Genomic DNA, 18,905 nt, shown 5'->3' with positions numbered 1-18,905 from the left:
CCAATGTTCTTGACTACCCTAATTTCTGAAATATTATTCTCTGCTTTACAGTGCTGTATGAGGAATGTCATTCTCTTGAATAGAACACCTCTCCCTAAAAAATGTATTGTTTGCTTCAAAATCAAAGCTAGCACAAGATTAAAATCAGCATATTTAACTCTACTTGTACGAGCTTTTGTACAAATTGTAAAATACATTAATTTGATTTATATAGGAGCTTTTTCCCCTCACAATAAGTGCTGACAAGCTCAAATTCATTGTTTCAAATAGAACATACATGTAATACAAATATATATGATATGAAAAGATTTTTCACCTCCTCATGAGCTAAAAAAAATGTAGCTTTGTAATTCTCATTTGAGAATCAACATGCATTAACAATAACATTCAATATACATGTTGTAATAGTTATTATCAACTGAGATAATGTCAACAGAACAGCCCCCACAAATGACCACCTACCAGAAGATGGAAGAAGTCAACTTCTAGAATAGAAGGTGTATTCTTTCTGCTCGTGACCGGAAGCAGAACTAGGATTTGAGATGAAATCATAATGTGAAATATATCACACAAAACAAATTAAAAGTGCAAATGTATTGTATTAAAATGCTTTACCTGTTAACATATCAGTGAAGTGTCTTTGGACGACAGCCTGGGAGCATTTAATTCTCTGTGCTGCCGAAAACTGAACAATTGCTTTCAGACCTGCCAGCTAAGAATGACATATACTTCAAAATATTTCATTTAAAAAACTGTTTGAATATGAGCATATGCAGTGTTCCCTTGCCTCTTTTCACGTTGCAATTTTTTTTTTTTTGGTTTGTTTTTCTAAGCAGACACTTTACAGCAGCACTTTCACAGTGTACTTTAGTTAAAACAAAACCACTGCTTGTTATTCTACATCGACTGAGCAATAAAAGGCGGTGCGCTTATGGCTGTGAGTGAGAGAGAGCTGTGTGGAGATCGACGTGGGGGGGTGCATGAGGGAATAAGAAAGAATGAGAGCACAGCCATTTTAAAGAAAACTTGTATTGTGGGTAATAGGCTGGGTCCCTATTTAATACAAAAAACAAGGGACCACAGTACATTCTTGTGTTGCAGACCAACCTGTCTATTTTGTAAGGATCCAAAGAGTGGCTTGTCTTCCTCCAATAATATGTTCTCTGTGAAGACACAGTATTCACATTGAGAATAGTGTTACAGGTAAATATAAAGCCGTTTTTTAATTTTATATTATAAAAGAGAGAAAACCAAAAGTCACACCAATTGCCTGAATAGTGAAGGCACAGGTGTTCCAGGCCATAAGGGGTACACGAGGGCACAGCTCATTAGGTACCGTCTGAAGCCCGACTCTATGCACTGTGGTGGCGCACACAGCCAGCATCTCTGTTATACTGTCGGAGAGCTTCCTCCTAAGAATAAGCAATTTCAGAATCAAAGATTAAAAGGAGCAACGAGATGCAGAAATAGAATTCCTCACGGTTCTTGTACGCCATAACTCAATATGGCCCTGAAATCCGGCAGACCATCTCCACATAACACTGCATCACTGTCATTAGCGCTTTCCATTTCGCAATCTGCAAGAAAGTGTGAGGAATTAAAATGTTGTCCATACGCTAAAAGATGATTGTATCCCTTCTCACCATTTTCCTGCATGATGGACTTGAGTCCTTTAATTCTGGCCTCAAGAATATGGATCCAGCGAGTTAGGGTCAAATGTTGACCAATTATCTCTGCATTTTCACTGCAAAGACAAAGAAATTGTATACACTGAAATAATAAATACAATTGCATGTCGAGTTGGATTGGACTCACTAGTCGAATACAAGTGGCTCCAGTGGGATGAGGGGGACTACGGTGTTGCACAGAGACTTGCACAGAGGACACAAGTACTCTCCATTCTCAAGGTCAATGATCAGTTCAGCGTGGAGTCGGTTTCTGGTAGTGTTCTGGACTGCTTCAAAATATCTATGAAAGAAATATGCAGGATAGCAGGTAGGTAAAACCACAGAGGGCAGAAATGATTGTGCTCATCACTACACTTATCAATAGCTTGCTTACTTCTGCCAACATGTGGCATGCATGACATGTCCACAGCTGCCCGTGTGGGTGCCTACAGCCAGTTCGGGAGGCATGAATAATGGGTAGAATGTTTCTGTTTCTAAAAAAACAAAAAACAAAACACATACACAAACAAAATGACATCTTTGTGATTGCCGCCCATACTATATGTACACCTGTTCCATACAGTTATAAATCAATACCCTTTAATAGAAGATTTTTTTGAATTTATGCTTCCCCCTTGTGATTTTTTTTCGGACAAACTTTTGAATTATTTCTAGTTAATATCTGGAGGCGTATTTTATTCAGCAAGTGCAGAAGGCGGATTGTGTAACATCATATGTTTTATTTCTGACTCATCTGTCAGAAAATTGTATCTATAAAATTAAAAGCAAAGTTTTCAAAAGAGTCACTGTACCACAATGTAGTAATGCGTAATCATCCAATTAATTCACTCTTAATATGAAAAGAATAATGTAATGTTCCTGTCACGGCATTAAAAAGCATTAGATTTGCTGACACCTGCAGAAACCCTGTTAAAATCGCACATACACACATTTGAGATGTACTGAGACAACGATTATGAAATTGGTAATAATTGATCCTGGTTAGTAATCTGGAGTATTCTAATTCTGCACTTTTTTCCTTTACAATGACACAGAAATGATTCAGCAATTTGAACATTGCCAAGTTGACATCCCTAATTTTGATATAAACACATTTAAAGCCATATTTATCATTCAAAGGTGTGCATCACTTATTTTCATACAATTGGATTACAATTTGAACCTTTTGGCTGCACGGAAATGAAAGTCGCGATTTTAGGGAGGTTGTTTTTGTGTGAGCGTGTATAAAGGCTTTCTACTTCAGATCTATTAAGACCCAAAAAACTCACAGTGTAAATGTTAGGGGAGCTCTATGTTGTGCGAGAATCAAATGTCATCATCAGAACTGATGATATCTTTGTAATCCCAGCCCAAGATAACTGGAGGTGGGACTGTCTCTTTGTGCATGTGCAAGCCCTAAACAAAAGCTTTGTATTGTGTCAGTCATGCTAATAACTATGTATATTTATCCTATTAATGACTGTTTACTGGTCAAGATTTGAGTCACTGCATGTGTCAGTGAATAGAGGCTGACCGTCTGCACTGCTGGCAGGCATTTTTCCCCTGCACTGGGTCAACACAGTGGACCTCTGCACACACGCAGTCAGAACCATGGCTGGAGCCTTGGACAACACTTCCTGCTCCTCCTGACAAAGTATGCAAGTCAGCACCTCCCTCTCGGCAGGGGTGGAACCTCGACATGGCCCCACGGCAACGCATAGCTCCTTCTGCTCCATAGAACTGCCAGAAATAGAAATATCCCAAATTTAAGGACTAGCATTGCCATTTGAAGAATGTTTTTGAAGCAGGTCTCCTAACCTCACTGTAGATGCAACGGGCTCTCCATGCATGCCACTTTCTGGCATGTTGTCATAAAGCATCTTGTTAGACTCAATGAAGTTTTTCTGCATGGCTGACATCTGGGCCATGATTTTCTGGCGGTGCAGTTTGGCTGCTTCAGCCTTTCTTTTACGCTCAGCTTTTTCTTTGTCCTGCGCACTCTATGGCAGCGAATGAAAAAGAACCACTGCTACAACTCATGCACAGGCCAAAAGGAACTGTGAAAAGTCCCGATTATATTGCAGTCGTTACCTCCTCGGGCTTGGTCGTCTCCACACTCATGGAAGTGGTTGGACTGGACTTCTCTCTGAGGCACCTGACAATCTCAAACATCTATCAAACGACATCCACACAGAACAATGATGGCCACTATAAAATAAACATGATTGGTAGTGCAAACAAGCTGATGGAGTAAGGCACCTGTAGCAACCATGTGATCACGTCTTTTTGGGCTTCAAGTGAACGAAGATTCTTTATTTTCACGAGCAAGAGGAAGAGAGACTTGCTGTGTTCAATCTCGACTTCTGGTAGACAAGAAACACAATCACGCATGGCAGAAAATGACAAAATGCGTTTCCACTAGTTTGCATGTATGAGAAGAAGCTAACTTACTGCGAGCCTTCAGGCTGAAATCAAAGGTAACCTCCTCTATGGAGCTGTCTTCAAGTTGGCTTTTTTCTTCAAGTAACGCCTGCCCAATAAGATGCAGGGCCTATGTGACACAAGACAATGTGCTTTTGTAAACCTCTGTCAAGGCTTAAATGTCTGGCATTGAGATTTAAATGAGTGAACAAATACAATGTGGACTAGTTTGAAGAAAAAAAAGCTACATAAGCTTCACAAATGAGACTTGAGTGTTTCATGCTTGTGAGCATGTTATTTAATATTTAATTTGAAATGGCTCCAAAATGCATGAAACAGTTTCTAACCACGCATACGTTAGACACGTACCGTAGGTATGTCTCCAACCCCGCCCCCCCAAAAAACCTTATTTATATTAAAAGGCTTAGGAATCTTGGATTAATTTTCTTCCTGCACATTTTCAAGTCGAAGGTCCATAATAGAGAACAAAAAAAAACATTTTCAAAGTTGAAAAAAAAAAATCATGTCCTGCTATGAATCCAAAGCAAACATATCAACTGGTGGATATGAAAAAAAACAAATAGTGTATGTTTCCTACTTTTTAGTCTTTACTTATTTGAAAATGACTACTGTGAAAATTTTAATCAAAGTAATAAAGTTTTCAAGTAGATTCCTCAGGCTTCTAGGAAGTTGCATGTAAAAAAAGATAAATGAAAACAAACTCCAAAATGTATTGCAGTTTTATTACCCGCTGGATCATTATTTCTGTCCAATGAGTGGACTTTTCCTCTGCCGCCCTCTGCAACACGCGTCTGAGGATGTGGATGAAGATGTCACAGCAGAGGAGACGTATAATGGAAGCGAATGCCGGACAGAAAGGCGGCGGTACTGGAGGCCGCAGAGCTGAACATAAACAGACAGAAAAGCATATTTCAGGACAAGAAAATAGTTTCCAAACAGGTGAGTAATAAAAGGTGGTCACCAGTGCAAAAGCAATCACCTTTATCGGCTCCTTCGTGAACACGTCTCTTCTTTTGTGCCTCTTCAGCCTGAAACAGATCAGAAAGAAAAAAAAAATGCATTTAAAACAAGGTATCTTCAATTGAGCATTGATGAGATGTGCTACCTTGCTGTGCTGTGATCTTGAATAATGGTAAAAGAATGGGTTAAAATGGACCAAATGCTCCCTTTTCACTTCATATAATCCATGTCCTGAGACTCCTGGTTTCCTACATTCAAAAGGGAACAAAAAAAAAAAATTCAACATGCTCAAAAAGTCCTGAAAAAAATATTTACTGATTTGGCCAATATTACATACTTGAATGTGGCAACTTTGTTGATTACAGACTCAAGACCTGTTTCATGGCTCTCCTGTAAAAATGTGAAGTTTAATTGTTGCACTAGGGTTTCATAGGATAAAGCATAATAACGAGGCATACATTCTCTGGCAGGCCTTTGACCAGGCTACTGTGTGCCATCGGTTCGATGCACAGCAGGTGGATGACCTCCCTCATTGTCACATCCTCTTTGGTCATGTCAGAGACACCGGGGACATATCGCTCACCTGCAATCATGTTGGTCAGCCACATTTTTTAGCATCAACTAAACTAACATGAGCCATTAAGTAGCAGTACCAACTATGACTATCAGGAGAAACAGCATCTCTTCTGTCAGTCGATTCCACTGCAACAATTCATTCTGCAAAAGAAGCCACATAAACATTAGTACATGTAGTTGAGTGTTACACTCGAAGAATATTTAAGCAGTACTTACATGGTCTCTGCTGGAACAACTCCCATTGAAGAAATTAAAGAGCTCAAATCTTAGTAAGATCAGCATGAGAAAATGATCAGCATCCATTCTAGAAGCAGCTATCTGCAAACAATTGATAAGGAATTTCGATTTTCCAAGTGGATCAAATACTGTAAAATATGGCTAGTATTAATACATTAATTACTCTCAATTATAATTACATAACGATACTTGTTATTTTTGGCTACTTTCACAAAATGACTGCAGATGGATTGCAATAGAATACAAAATAAAATAGAATTTACTAAAAATCATTCCGACAATAATGGTTTACATTCTAAATATTAACTTGCTAGGAGGTTAAAGCTTGCTGCTGTATGAAGTGTACAAGGGTTTGTAGGACTAGTCAACTTGACACCCCACAACTATGTTTGGATCATGTGCCTATCCCAACTGACAATCACACCTGAGGACTATTTAGTATGTCTCTTGCAAAACATTCCCTAACAATTCTTTTCTTTTTTTTTTCAATTACTGCACTGAAAAAAGAGAAACAATGACAATCATCAGCAACTAAATCAACATTAACACAACCTTCATTGCAAAAAATAATGAGGAAAAAATCTGTAGCCATGCGACCCCTTGTGTTGACACACGAAACGCTGATCCAAAGATTGCCTGAACAGTGACTTTGAAAAACTGACCAGTTCCACTAGTCAGATCATAACAGGGTGGAACCTTAAGCAAAGGTGCAAATCACTGAGATGCATGCAGACTGGTGACTAAAAATCTTTTTATAGGTCCTTTGAAGTTGACGTGCAATAAAGATTACATCTGGTTAAAGTTTGGTTAAAAGTCATTGTAACATTATTGGATTACCGCATAACTTGGAAAGAAATGTCAACTCCCAAAATGATATTCAGATGGAAGGGGTATCTTATGAATATCACCATATTATAGATTATTAGTTTCAAATTTCTAAACCATGTTGATAAAAAAAAATAAAACATGTAAATGAATAATACTGATGAACCTACTTGAAGCATAAGGATGTCTTTATCGTACATTTCGTCTCTGCATTTCACATCTTGATAGTAGTAGACCTAAGCATGTGAAAAAACAGGTAACTTAAACAATGTCAACTACTTTGTACCTTGCAGAATTACAAACAATTTAAAAAGAAAAAGTAAATCAATAATTTGAAAAACCATGTATCATACCTGGCTGACCAAAGATAGCCCATTCCTACGCCACATTTCAGCTGATACTTGTGCAGCCAGCACGACGCAGCGCAGAGGATACTCAGCCAGATTACGAAAGTCATAGCATTCCTGTTATAAAAAGGGAACTCATGAACGTTAAATACAGAATCAACAGTGGAGATGACAGTTGGGCATGTCACAGCATTTCCTTGAAAAAATAGAATAGCTATATTGTAATTTTACTCTGGTATACAACAAAACTGCGAGCGCTGCTCTGATGATAATAATAATAAATAAATGGAACAACTTGTTTGGGGATAAATTACTATAATCCTAATTTGAAAAAAAGTTTCAAACTGGATGGGCAAAAAAAAGTCTGTTTCAATGTTGTGAGGTACTCACATAATTTAAGTTTTCACAATTCCTTCCATCTTTCTAATTAGCTTCTTTTCTCCCTGGCATTTTCCAACCTTCATTTCATAGTTCTTTGTTAACACCATTCCTGTTTGATTACTTTTTTTCCTTCCTTGATTTGTTCCTCCTTGTAACATTCTTGCATCCTCCCATATTTCCTTAAATAAATTAAAACTTGTAAACTGCAAATCTATTTTTTTCGGACACTGTTTCTTTAAAAAAAAAAAAAAAAAACTCAGCACATTACAACTTACTTTGTCAAACAGTTGATCACATAACCCATTCTTGCAGATAAGAACATATAAGCCTAAGGAACACAGAAGACAGATAAGTTAATGGGAAACATCCAGTAAAAGAATCAACTCAAACAGTTCTAGTCCACCTGCAAGCAGCCTAGAGAGGGGTACGTGTATGCTGACAGGCTCCTGAGACACTTTGTAGGGCCGAACATGGATGATCTGTTTGCACATGTAGTGGTCAGCTGCCTCCCTGCGAAACGGTTGATTGTTGCATTGCATTAAGACTTTGTGACAATCTCTGAAGGCTTCTAGCAAGATCTTGTCCTGTGGAAGGATGATGAAGATAAGACAAAAGCAAAGATGCTTAATAGCATATCGGAAAATGGTAGGATACACTAGACAGCAGCTCACATCAGTGGAGCACCAGTCCTGAAACATTGCAAGAATGTGGCGGAGCTGGATCTGGAGCGTAAAGCCGGCTTCCCACTCTGGTTCCACAGCAATATGTTGACCAAACTGACGCTCAATCTCCTCCATACCCTAAAGAACAAAGATCAAGATTTAGAGCAAAGGTCAATGTTTGATATTGGTTGATACTGTATACAGAAGGTAGATGTGATGATAAGTTACCTGCATGCATTTGAGAAGGCCTAGAAAGGAATTGAAGCCCTCTAGGAACTGTTTCCGAAGCTTTGAATTCCACGTCGATGGTTTACTGATCAGAATATACCTAAGAGAGAGGTTACAACTCAGAAAAAAAAAGAAAGAAAAAGCATGTTTCTTAAACCTGTTCAAACTACCTGAGGTCATGGAAAATGACCTGGATGCGAGAGAACTTGTCGGAGTTGTAACCCAGGAAGAAGAAGCGATTGTTACCATCCAAATGCTCCAATAACAATGCCATGACTGTATTAACTATCCTTGTAATGACATTTGTTTCTTCAATCAGGTACCTTGCCTGGAGGAACAGAAATATAGCCCAGAAGCAGCTGAATATATATAACATTATCTTAGCTTCCTTTGGATGATTTATTGATGTTTGAACCACGGAATGCACCCACCAGTGTGGGCACAGTGAAGATCTGAACGGACAGTGCAGTAATGGAAATACTCCTTTCATGATCGTCATCGATAAAGTTATTCTGTAGATCCTTATATAGCTGGAAAAAAAAATGCAGTGTGACAAGTCGGCTCCATCTGTGTGAAATTTTCTAAAGACATGGACTAAGTACTATAAATGCTTCTAGATTTTGGGCGTGTTGGCGATTGAAACATACCACTTATTTTAACAAATTTTGGCCTGACCCGACAAACTTGTGGTTAATATGAAGCTTGTCGGCCAATCGAAGATGGGAGTTCACACAGTAGAAAACAGAAATGATTAGAATGTTGAGAAATAATGTTATCCTGGTTTACTCTGTGACCAGATTTTCAATAGGCGATAATACAAAAATGTTTGTATTATTTTAAATCTTATTTTAGATTTAGCTGGCTGTCAACGGCCAGCTAAATGTTGATGAGTCAATGTAAATGTTGATGAGTCAACATTTACTGCCAGACCACTAAAAAGAGATCTTGATGTCTATAGTCGTCAATGGCATTGATTGAAATAACAGTTTTGTCAAGTTACTACATATTTGTAAGAATGCAAACAATATTCCTATCTCTGGTTTAAGACATGTTTTACCTTTGTGAATTCAACTGCAAACAGCCTCTTGAATTCTGTCTCCATAAGAATACTTGAGAAAATCAGTTCATGTACAATTTTGCGTGCTCCTTTAAGAAACAATAACAAAGGTTGGCATCACATAAGAAAGTTATTAAATCACCAAATATGAAGGTGCTGTTGCGTGAATGCGAAATGTCAGTGCAACCTGCCTTTGTACAGTTTGGCATCAAGCAACATAAGCCTGCTGATACAGCAGATGTTGGTCTGGTCTTTGTTGGGCTCCAGCGCCACTCTGCAAAAGGCCTGTCTGAAGCCCACTGCACACAGCACACAAAATAACGATAACGTGACGCACATTGAAGCATTGTTAATGTCTGACACCAAGGTTATAGTGCATGAATGGCAGTACCTGAATAACCGATGATTTTTTGGAACCAGGAGCCGAGACGCAGGGCGAATGTTTGGTGAGCCATGACGGCCGAATGCAGAACCTCCACGCGCAGCGGCTGCAGGGAAATGTGCTCCGAGTTGTACTACAGCACAAACAAAAAACAGACAAATATTGATTCTAAATGTAAAAGTTTTCAAATCCATATTAATTAGACCTAATTTGGATTAAAGTCCATAAGAGCGGGTTTAGCGGGCACTATGAAAAAAACTTGGATTTGCATGGGTAGAGAATGCTTAATAATGCATCACTGCCATATACAGGATGAAGTAACTTCCATGAAATGGGCATTTTAAAATTTATTTGGCCTTGGTGAAAAGGCTTGTGCTCTGCTGAGTGTGATTCAATTAATCCACATGAGCAGTTTTTACCTTGATGAGGTCTTTAGCTTGCTGGCATGACTCCAGACTACCTCTCTTTACAGCCCGCCGACCCTGTGCAGTAATAATTCAATCATTATTGTATTAAAAGAAGCAATGAGGCAGTGATATTGCAGTGGTGTTGATGAATGTCACACACGGCCTGAAAATAAAGTATCATAAAACATACAAATACACAGTTGATTAAAGAAAAGTCTGCATACCCCTGTTCAAATGACAGGTTTTTATAACATCAAAAACATGAAGGAAAAATCAAGTCAAAACAAGAAAGTTTAAGTACAGATGTCTACATAAATTTTGGAGATGATCACCATTTTTGAACATTATTTACAATGATTTTTATTAGACAAGTTCCAAAAACAGAAGACCAAATAAGACATGTCCAATAATTTTTGAATGATTAAATTTTATAATAATTAATTTGTATTAATATATTTTGTTAAATATAAACTGCAATTCTAAACAAATCTCCAGAAATATTGGTTAAGAAATTGACGTCAGAATCACAGAACACACATTAGAATCAGGCTGCTTTGTTATAGTGATCTGCTGCCAGCAACAAAGCATAAGTAATCTGAGTACTCGCATGAGCCAATATAATGCACTCAAGCTCTGCTAGCTAGCGGATAATTTGTGCTAGAGACTGTGCTAAAAGCTGGCAAGGGGCACCATAAAACAAAACGTCAGCGTAATTAAGCCGTTTTTGTAATGTTGTGTAGTTTGCAATGAGTGGTGGGACTCGTGACCCATTCCTGAAGCAACAATTTGTGCGGTACGAGAAAGGGTCAAGTAGATGCTTCTGGGAACAACTTCAATGTAAAAACCTTTGTGTCAAACTAAATTACTTCCATGTCCATATGTGATTTGGTATGGTAATGGTCTTGCCACATTGGCGGCATGTTTTACTCTCATGCAGAGCCGTGAGCAGCAATGCAGAGCATTAACATGCAGTGCATCCGCCTATGTACACCATTGTCAAAAAGGAAAGGGAAATCTTGTGGCACTCTGATCTTGTGCAATCTTTTCATACAGGCTTTCAGACCATCCATGTTTACAGAGTCTCTAAAACAAATGGATAAAATTGAAAATGCAGGCTAAGAGCAATTTTCTGATTTTAAAAAAAATACATACATTGAGATTGTAAGTGGAACAACTTAACAGTTTTGACGATCTAGGTCATTTAATTCTGAACATTAGCTACATCCTGTTGAGGGCTGTGCACACTTGTGCAACTAAATTATCTCAATTGTTTATTTTAACTTCCTTAAATTATTTTTTTTCATTCAGGTATACAGAAGGAAAACATTTCAAATTGATTTATTTTGGTCTAGTGTGTTGTTATACAAAAACGGGCATTTTTAACAAGGATGTGTATGTAGACTTCTTCAAGCCACTGTACCTCTTTGTCAATAAGTGCCGTGTGATTCTGCGCTTCAGCCTGATCACAGTTAACAGACCGCTGCAGGGTGTAGATCACATGGTCATATGAATGGTGCTCGTCATTGTACAGCACACAGAAGTAAGTGTTGTCTTTTTCCCTGCACACATGTGGACAAACTGTGTTAAGATGGAGACACGCTCTTTATTGAGAATACTGATATGTAAACACATCATAGGCAGTACATGTGCGTAAGATGACGTGGGCCGTACTCGGGTTTGAGTAGAGTTAAAAGCTGACGGTCCTCCGCCCAATCCAGGAAGTCTGTGAAGTAGTTTAGCAATACCCTAATGAGCAGCTCACTGCGCTCACGCAGCTCTGGCTCCAATGCACACTCATCCTGTAAAACATGATTTAAAGCAAAATATGAACACAAGGTATGTATTGTACATATTGCGCCACCACTCAAAATTTCCTTGAGAAGAGAGGATCTGGATTGAATAACTGACTGATATGAAAGCATATGAATTCCTTCCCTGTTGTCCCTTTAGTTTAAATATTTTGCTAAATGGGAACAATTTGTCATCATGACATTGCTTGTAAGTTTTAGGAAAGCAAACATTCCCTTTGGAAGCTAAATACTTCATAAAAATGTTGACCATTTCGCACACAAGTCAAACAAACATCCAGATGCTCTATATCCCCTGCTACGTCACATAACTGTGTGAGAACAAGAACTGTAATCACCATATTGTAAACAATCCAAAAACGAGTAAGATTCCACTGCTGCTGTGTGGAAACACTGCTTAAAAAAAAAAACCCTGATGAAAGACAATGAACCAAATTGATGGTAGCCATGCCTCTATGAGGCACCTGTTATCTACGGAAACAGGCGCTGTGCAGCCAAGGTAACAAGATCGTGACAAAGGCAATCTGATACAGGAACACCTGACAAACAGCAGCCCGGGCAATTTAGCGAAATGAATACACATACATGCACCTTACAAATTCTGCACAGTGCAGAAAGGGTGCTACATTTTGCGCTACATTATATTTTGCACTATAATCCTCATATACAGTTTCTTCCATTCCATCTACTACGTAATATGCTTAGTATGTACGTCTATTCATTTATTAGTAGTTCATTATTACAGACCTTATTGCTCTATTACTATTTTTTGTTGTATTGCCTACTTTATTATTTGCTTGAATGGGGAATGTAGTCTGCTCGGGGAAGTGAACAGAATAAGCATGTTATTGTGTAGTATTACTATGCATATGACTATAAAACTCTTGAATCTTCAATCAAAAGATTGATATACAACAACATAAAAGTGGCTTCAGTAATTTTTACTTCAATAGACTATAACAGTGACCATTTACCTTATGATGTGTTTGGGACTAGTCCCAAATGATGTCAGCAACCTTTAGTTCCAATCGACAGGAGGAATGATAGTTTTTTTTTATTTTATCAATTGCCAAATAATTAGAAAATAACAATAAATTAACACTGTCCATTTTTGCTCAGACTTGATCAAATGTGTGGTGTTCTCGAGTTTAGTCTGACAAAGAGCTTTGCTGTTGCTTGCTACATTAGCATCTTTGTGGCTATCGTTAGCTTTGACTGCAGTTGTAGCTGGGTGCTTTGTAGTTATATAGTAAGATAAACATAGTTTAAAGCGTTATTTTAAAGTCAAATTCACCATTCATCAGGCCGACAGTTCTCACATGCTCTTTCATTTTCATGTCCTCCTTCTGCTCTTGAACTTCCCCTCTCACAACACAAGCCTATTAGATTTTGCCAAACACAGTGACAGCCAATCAGGGTCTACCTCAGTGTGTAATTGACCTTTATTTTCCAACCCCCCTAACAACTTGAGCACAAGAAACCTAATCAATAAAAATGGATCCATCCAACATATAGAAAGCATAAAGCATTAAGCATATGAAAAATGTGATGTGATAGGAAAAAAACACTTTAACTACAACTATAATTAATTGATCACCAATAATCTGTTATAGGACTCAGTTAATGAAACATTCTAAGTTATTTTACAGAATATTACAATTGTTTTATTCATCTTGTCATTCATGCCAGTTTTCAGGTCTCCCAACTGAGTTTAAAATTGGCTTTTCGCAGAACCAAAACTACTGCCAAGACAGAAGCAGTCAAGGATTAAGTGACACAGAAAGGCACAAGTATGTACCTCTTTTTGCTCTCTTATGTAACTCACCGTTACCATGGCAGTGGCTGCCTCCGGGTCGTGTTTGGAGCAACACGGGCCTATCTTCCAGGCTTCCACATCCCCACAGTCGCAGAAACCCCCACCGGATGATGCATGCATCTGAAGGAAGCACAATACATGTGTAATAGAGACAGGAATGAGTTTTGGGTTCACTTTCTTTAAAGAGGATATTTCTCCTTTTAATATAATGTTTACATACATTGCTGTGTCCAGAATAGCAACTTCTGTCACTGACAAATATAGTGTTTTAAGTGAGCCAATACACAACGGAATAGCATGCCAGCACTTCTCAATTTGAACCGCAAAATACCCGGACATTTTACAATGCAGGACTTCATATGAGCCCGTATAGTACACGCTTGTACTAGATTTCTCTCTTACACTTTGTGATACTCAAATGACTCCTTCAGTAATTTGCCTCCCGGCCCCAAGATAGGTAGAACCCCTGCGCCTCCCCCAAAAAATCCACGAGTTAATTACACTGTCATTGTAGAATACAGCACAAGTGTCCCGCGTTGACTGCTAGCCGCTAACAGTAGTGTTGAGGTCTCGTGATGGACACAGGCATGACGAGCATTCAAATGCATTTGGACGTTTAAAACTCAGAATTGATCTTCATTCATTTGTTTATTTTTTTTAATTAATTATCAATTATAGATGTATTTCTAAGTTAATTCACTTAATCCATTGCCTAATTTACATGGCAACAGGTAAATAAGGGGAGTACCGGCACTTTTTTCCCCCATTTAAAGAACTGGATAAATACAGTATACTGTACATTAAGTCAATATTCAGAAGTGTTACAATAAAGCAACTGAACACATAAGAGTACAACCGTGAGATAATGAATATGAATATGAACAATGCTATCAGCAAGCTTGCATGACGGATAAATGCACATTTGGAACACACTGAAAAAAAAACTTGAATTGCAAATAAAGTCACACATTTAATGTTGCTAGATCACACTCAAATGTCTAAAGTCTTAATTTCACAAAATAAACATGAAATTTAACAAAAGTAACAACCAAAAGAATGAAGTAGAAACATTTCTACAAGTCAATAACAATTTTACAAGGTTAATGTCAAGGTAGCCAAAGGAAAAAAAAAACTATTACTGAATATCACAAAAAAAGCATTAATTTCTTTTTTACACAAGTAATGATGGAAATGCATCCTACACCAAAAGTCTTCCATGTAGATAATTTTAATTTATGAGAAAACTCAATTGCAATCAACATTTGCACCCACCTTGTAACGATGACTTTTGTGCACACTCTCCTGAAAGCAGTCCATGCATAGCACACATGTCGGATCGATTGCACAATCCCTGCAAGGGTGTTGAAAAGCATATAATCATTAATAAAAGCCTTTTTGAAAGTAAGAACATTGTATTAAACTTTCTCATCTTCTCAACTGTTATTAAACACAGGTGGCAGATGAGTTTAGAAAATTATGATGAGGCATTAAAAAAGTGCAGCTCAAATTTGAGGTATATCTCATAAGCTGCTCACATTGGACACTTAGGAGCCAGCACTAGTGTTACGTTATTTCACGAAATGTTTGAAGTTAAAGTTAAAAGGATGACTAATTCTCAATTTATCCCACCAGGAATCTAACTTTTCTTTTTCATCCCTAATACAAATAAAGAGGTTAATCAATTGTTTGTTAAGACAATATGGTATTTGAGAAGTTGTATTTAGGTCTTAAAGGGATAGTGTGTAAGATTTAGGCTGTTTTTCAGTACAGACAGCAGGGGATGCTGCATTTACCATTGTCCATAGCTATAACAAACATGGCCACCTCCGGAGAAGTGCCACCCCCCATGTAATATAATTTCATGATAACTAGACCTATGAGTGTTTTTAAAACAAACTGTTGGTCTTTAAGAACACATTCATTTGCAAGTTTTTGAAATTTACAATCATTTAATTGATTCCTTTTTAATGAAAATCTTACACACTGTCCCCTTAAGAAAGAAAAAAACAAGTAACTGTGATTACAAGAGAAAAATATGAATGTCTTGAATCATTTACTGGTTATTCAATTGATTATGGTGATTTTTGCATTCAAGGATTATTTTTAAAGGTAACATTGCAGCATGTCTTCTTTTAACACTCTTGAGATCTCACGAATTGCTATAAACAGAAAAAAAAGTGAACATATGTTTTCTGTCGCACCAGTCAATCAAAAGTACATACGTATGTACTGTATATCTAACTAATCGCACGTTAACATCACATCTATAGGAAGTACTGAGTCTTCAGTTAATTTAGCCTCATCCTGGATTATTACAGCAAATTCAGTTTGAGAGTCTCCTCTGTTGAGTTGACATCAGGACTGGCACCAGTTGGAAGTTGGAATCATCACTGGGTGCACAATCTCAGTGACCCACTTTGCGCTGGCAATGAACATGCTAGTCAAGGCAGACGAACAAGAATATAGAGGTCCCCTGAGCAAGTCAGGAGTAAGACAACCTCCCATCAGAGCCTTAATGGATGACCTCACGGTGACAACAACAACTGTACTAGGAGCCAGGTGGATCCTAAGGGTTTGGAGCGCATCATGAAGTGGGCACAAATGAGCTTCGAACCAGCAAAGTCCTGGTCCCTGGTAATGAAGAAGGGGAGAGTCACAGACAGATTCCGCTTCAGCCTGGGCAAAGATCAGATCTCATCAGTCATTGAGAGGCCAGTGAAAAGCCTTGGGAACGTCTTCAAATGCAGTCTGAAAGATGCAGACTCCATCAAGGCAACCAGTGCTGACCTAGAGAGCTGGTTAAGGACAGTGGACAAGTCTGGGCTCCCAGGAAGATTCAAGGCCTGGGTCTCCCAACAGGGAATCCATCCAAGAGTCCTCTGGCCTCTCCTCATTTATGAGGTTCCCATGACTGTGGTGGAAGGCTTCGAACAGAAGGTGAGCTGTTATCTGCGAAGATGGCTGGGATTACCTCGCAAGATTAGCAGCATTGGGTTGTATGGCAACACCAACAAGCTCAGGCTCCCCTTCAGCTCAGTCAAGAAGGAGTTTATCGTGACACAGGCACGGGAACACCTGCAGTACCCAGACCCAGGATCCAGAGATATCAAAGTGTAGATGTGCCGGTCTCGATGGAGGCATGACCAGGTACTCAAAGCCATCGCTGAGGCAATCAGCAAGGGGGTCAAGGGCAGTAGGCATATCCAAGCTACAGCTAAGGCCATCTGCTTTGTCAGCGAAAGACGGAGACTGGAGAAAGCATCAAGCAACTGCTCTGCAGGTTTGCTCTCCACGGCCCAAGACTGGAGGATGACAGTTGACCTGGAGAGGGAGCTGAAGATTCCACCACACATCGCCCAGTCCAAATTGAGACCTGACATCATCAAGTCACAGAATCCACAAAGCAACTCATCTTGGTGGAGCTGACTGTTCCTTGGGAGGAGAGGATGGGCCCAGAAAAGAAAGAGGGAGAAGTACCAGGAGCTGGTGGAGGAATGTCGGAGGAAAGGGTGGAAAAATAGGTGCATGCCAGCAGAGGTAGGCTTTCGGGGGTTTACCAGCAACTCCCTGAGCAAAGGTAGCGGAAAAAGCCTCCAGGTGGCTCTGGTTGGAAAGAAGAGAGCAGTGAATGCAGTAGCTTTAGCAGAATACTTGAACACAGGCTGAGATTTGATCACTTCGGTCAGGTTGCCTAGAGGAGGGTGTTTGTTGTAAGACATGAAGCACCCAATGATTCTCGGATACAACACTGATGATGTGACCAAGTCTGTGCAGTAGATGTATTGTTAACTGAAAGGCATGTTTGGGATATGTAGAAGGCCAAGGTCCTTTAAAAAAAAAAAAAAAAAAAAACTGACACACAAAGGGAAAACTGTACAACCTGTCCAGAGCCAAGACTCTACATGCCAGTGGGTATGACTGGCTGTCTGACAATGTTAAACATTCACTACTGTGTATTCAGATTGCCACTTTGATCTATATTGTTTACCTCTACATTGTCGGGTAAACCTTCTTAGTAACGGTAAGAAAATGTACACATTTTGATACAGAATGAGGGATGTTTTTTTAACCTGCAAGAGTAGACTGTCTCTCCCTCTTTGAAGACACGTCCGCAAAGCTGGGAAGAAGAACTGCCCTGCTTGAGCTTTGCTACACCTTCATCGGGATCTTCGCCAAAAAGAAAGTATTCCAGCGGGCGGAAGAGGAGTCTCTGTACTTGCCCCTCTTCCGCCTGAGGGTTGGGCTCCTCCTTATGACAGAATATCCGGGGAACTTGCTTCCTCAGATAGCCATACAGTGCCGGCTTTAGATCCACCGACGCCTGCCACTCCTGCGAAGCAACACAAATAGACATTGATCAAGTGGAATATCAATCAGAACGTTGTTTCCTCGGATCAACTCGCAAAGTTAGAATTTATGAAAATAACAAAACATGGGGTCACCAGCATAGTTCTCTCGAGAACCAATTAGCCCACAAGGACCACTTCAAGAAAAGCGTGGGCCTGTTTTAAAAATAACTCATCAGTGATGGGACATTGTGATTTCCTAGGAGGGTTGTACAGTATAAGTGATCAATGGGACCATTGTCATCAAATTATTGAGGGGGAGTGTTTCATGTTCATATATATCTATTTTCTAAATACGGCAATGAATCGAACAATGAATATCGTTATATGTTAATAACAGCCATATTTTCTTGTTTCAGAAGTGTGTCGAACTGGTAAACCTTTCTATAAATTAGTAACAAAGAAGTAGAATCGCTCGGTTGGTGATCCGAGGAAAATCCACCGCTTAAAAGGCAACATATTAAGACCCGACTAAATATTATTATTAACGTCAATACAGGAAAAACACAACATTCACCACAGCTTAAGCAATATGTGAGACACTGCAGAGACATTTGAAAGTGAATGCACAAGCTAATGCCACTACTAGCTACATGCAGTAGAACGCGATTAATGCGCATCATACGTGCAAATTGAGCGAGGTAACTAACACATTTAAGGCCGTCACTTTGCTTCAAATTCCCAGAGTACGATGTCAGTTGTGTAGGGCTGTTGAAACCTATACCTTAATGAGCTCCAGCTCGTCAAAATGTTTCTCCGCCATA

At 39.0% G+C, this 18,905-nt stretch overlaps 1 protein-coding gene across 2 annotated transcripts in view; it reads right to left on the bottom strand.

Moving 5' to 3' along the window:
- The window catches only part of ubr1 (ubiquitin protein ligase E3 component n-recognin 1), a 23,078-nt gene extending 4,173 nt beyond the window's left edge, over positions 1-18,905 (bottom strand). Inside the window, exons 1-38 of one of the 2 annotated variants that reach the window (XM_088432662.1) lie at positions 18,866-18,905; positions 17,866-18,125; positions 15,068-15,146; positions 13,805-13,915; positions 11,816-11,970; positions 11,592-11,730; positions 10,184-10,246; positions 9,774-9,897; positions 9,574-9,681; positions 9,383-9,471; positions 8,757-8,855; positions 8,496-8,653; positions 8,326-8,425; positions 8,107-8,235; positions 7,839-8,019; positions 7,711-7,763; positions 7,061-7,171; positions 6,878-6,943; positions 5,862-5,963; positions 5,723-5,786; positions 5,528-5,652; positions 5,407-5,459; positions 5,215-5,317; positions 5,089-5,137; positions 4,837-4,991; positions 4,119-4,218; positions 3,927-4,030; positions 3,759-3,839; positions 3,486-3,667; positions 3,202-3,407; positions 2,062-2,161; positions 1,816-1,968; positions 1,644-1,744; positions 1,481-1,577; positions 1,264-1,412; positions 1,108-1,163; positions 616-712; positions 463-530 (exon numbers count right to left, since the gene is read on the bottom strand). In XM_088432662.1, coding sequence (XP_088288788.1) covers positions 463-530; positions 616-712; positions 1,108-1,163; positions 1,264-1,412; positions 1,481-1,577; positions 1,644-1,744; positions 1,816-1,968; positions 2,062-2,161; positions 3,202-3,407; positions 3,486-3,667; positions 3,759-3,839; positions 3,927-4,030; positions 4,119-4,218; positions 4,837-4,991; positions 5,089-5,137; positions 5,215-5,317; positions 5,407-5,459; positions 5,528-5,652; positions 5,723-5,786; positions 5,862-5,963; positions 6,878-6,943; positions 7,061-7,171; positions 7,711-7,763; positions 7,839-8,019; positions 8,107-8,235; positions 8,326-8,425; positions 8,496-8,653; positions 8,757-8,855; positions 9,383-9,471; positions 9,574-9,681; positions 9,774-9,897; positions 10,184-10,246; positions 11,592-11,730; positions 11,816-11,970; positions 13,805-13,915; positions 15,068-15,146; positions 17,866-18,125; positions 18,866-18,904 — 4,209 coding nt within the window. In that variant the 5' untranslated portion in view covers position 18,905. The remainder of the gene's footprint in view (positions 1-462; positions 531-615; positions 713-1,107; positions 1,164-1,263; positions 1,413-1,480; positions 1,578-1,643; positions 1,745-1,815; positions 1,969-2,061; positions 2,162-3,201; positions 3,408-3,485; positions 3,668-3,758; positions 3,840-3,926; positions 4,031-4,118; positions 4,219-4,836; positions 4,992-5,088; positions 5,138-5,214; positions 5,318-5,406; positions 5,460-5,527; positions 5,653-5,722; positions 5,787-5,861; positions 5,964-6,877; positions 6,944-7,060; positions 7,172-7,710; positions 7,764-7,838; positions 8,020-8,106; positions 8,236-8,325; positions 8,426-8,495; positions 8,654-8,756; positions 8,856-9,382; positions 9,472-9,573; positions 9,682-9,773; positions 9,898-10,183; positions 10,247-11,591; positions 11,731-11,815; positions 11,971-13,804; positions 13,916-15,067; positions 15,147-17,865; positions 18,126-18,865) is intronic. The other variant, XM_088432663.1, reaches the window with a different exon arrangement.

The sequence above is a fragment of the Hippichthys cyanospilos genome, chromosome 14 (genome assembly GCF_059441005.1).
Source record: "Hippichthys cyanospilos isolate Australia breed blue-spotted pipefish chromosome 14, RoL_Hcya_1.0, whole genome shotgun sequence".
NCBI lineage: Eukaryota > Metazoa > Chordata > Actinopteri > Syngnathiformes > Syngnathidae > Hippichthys > Hippichthys cyanospilos.
Note: the sequence above shows the minus strand (reverse complement) of the source record. Positions and strands in the feature narration are given on the sequence as shown.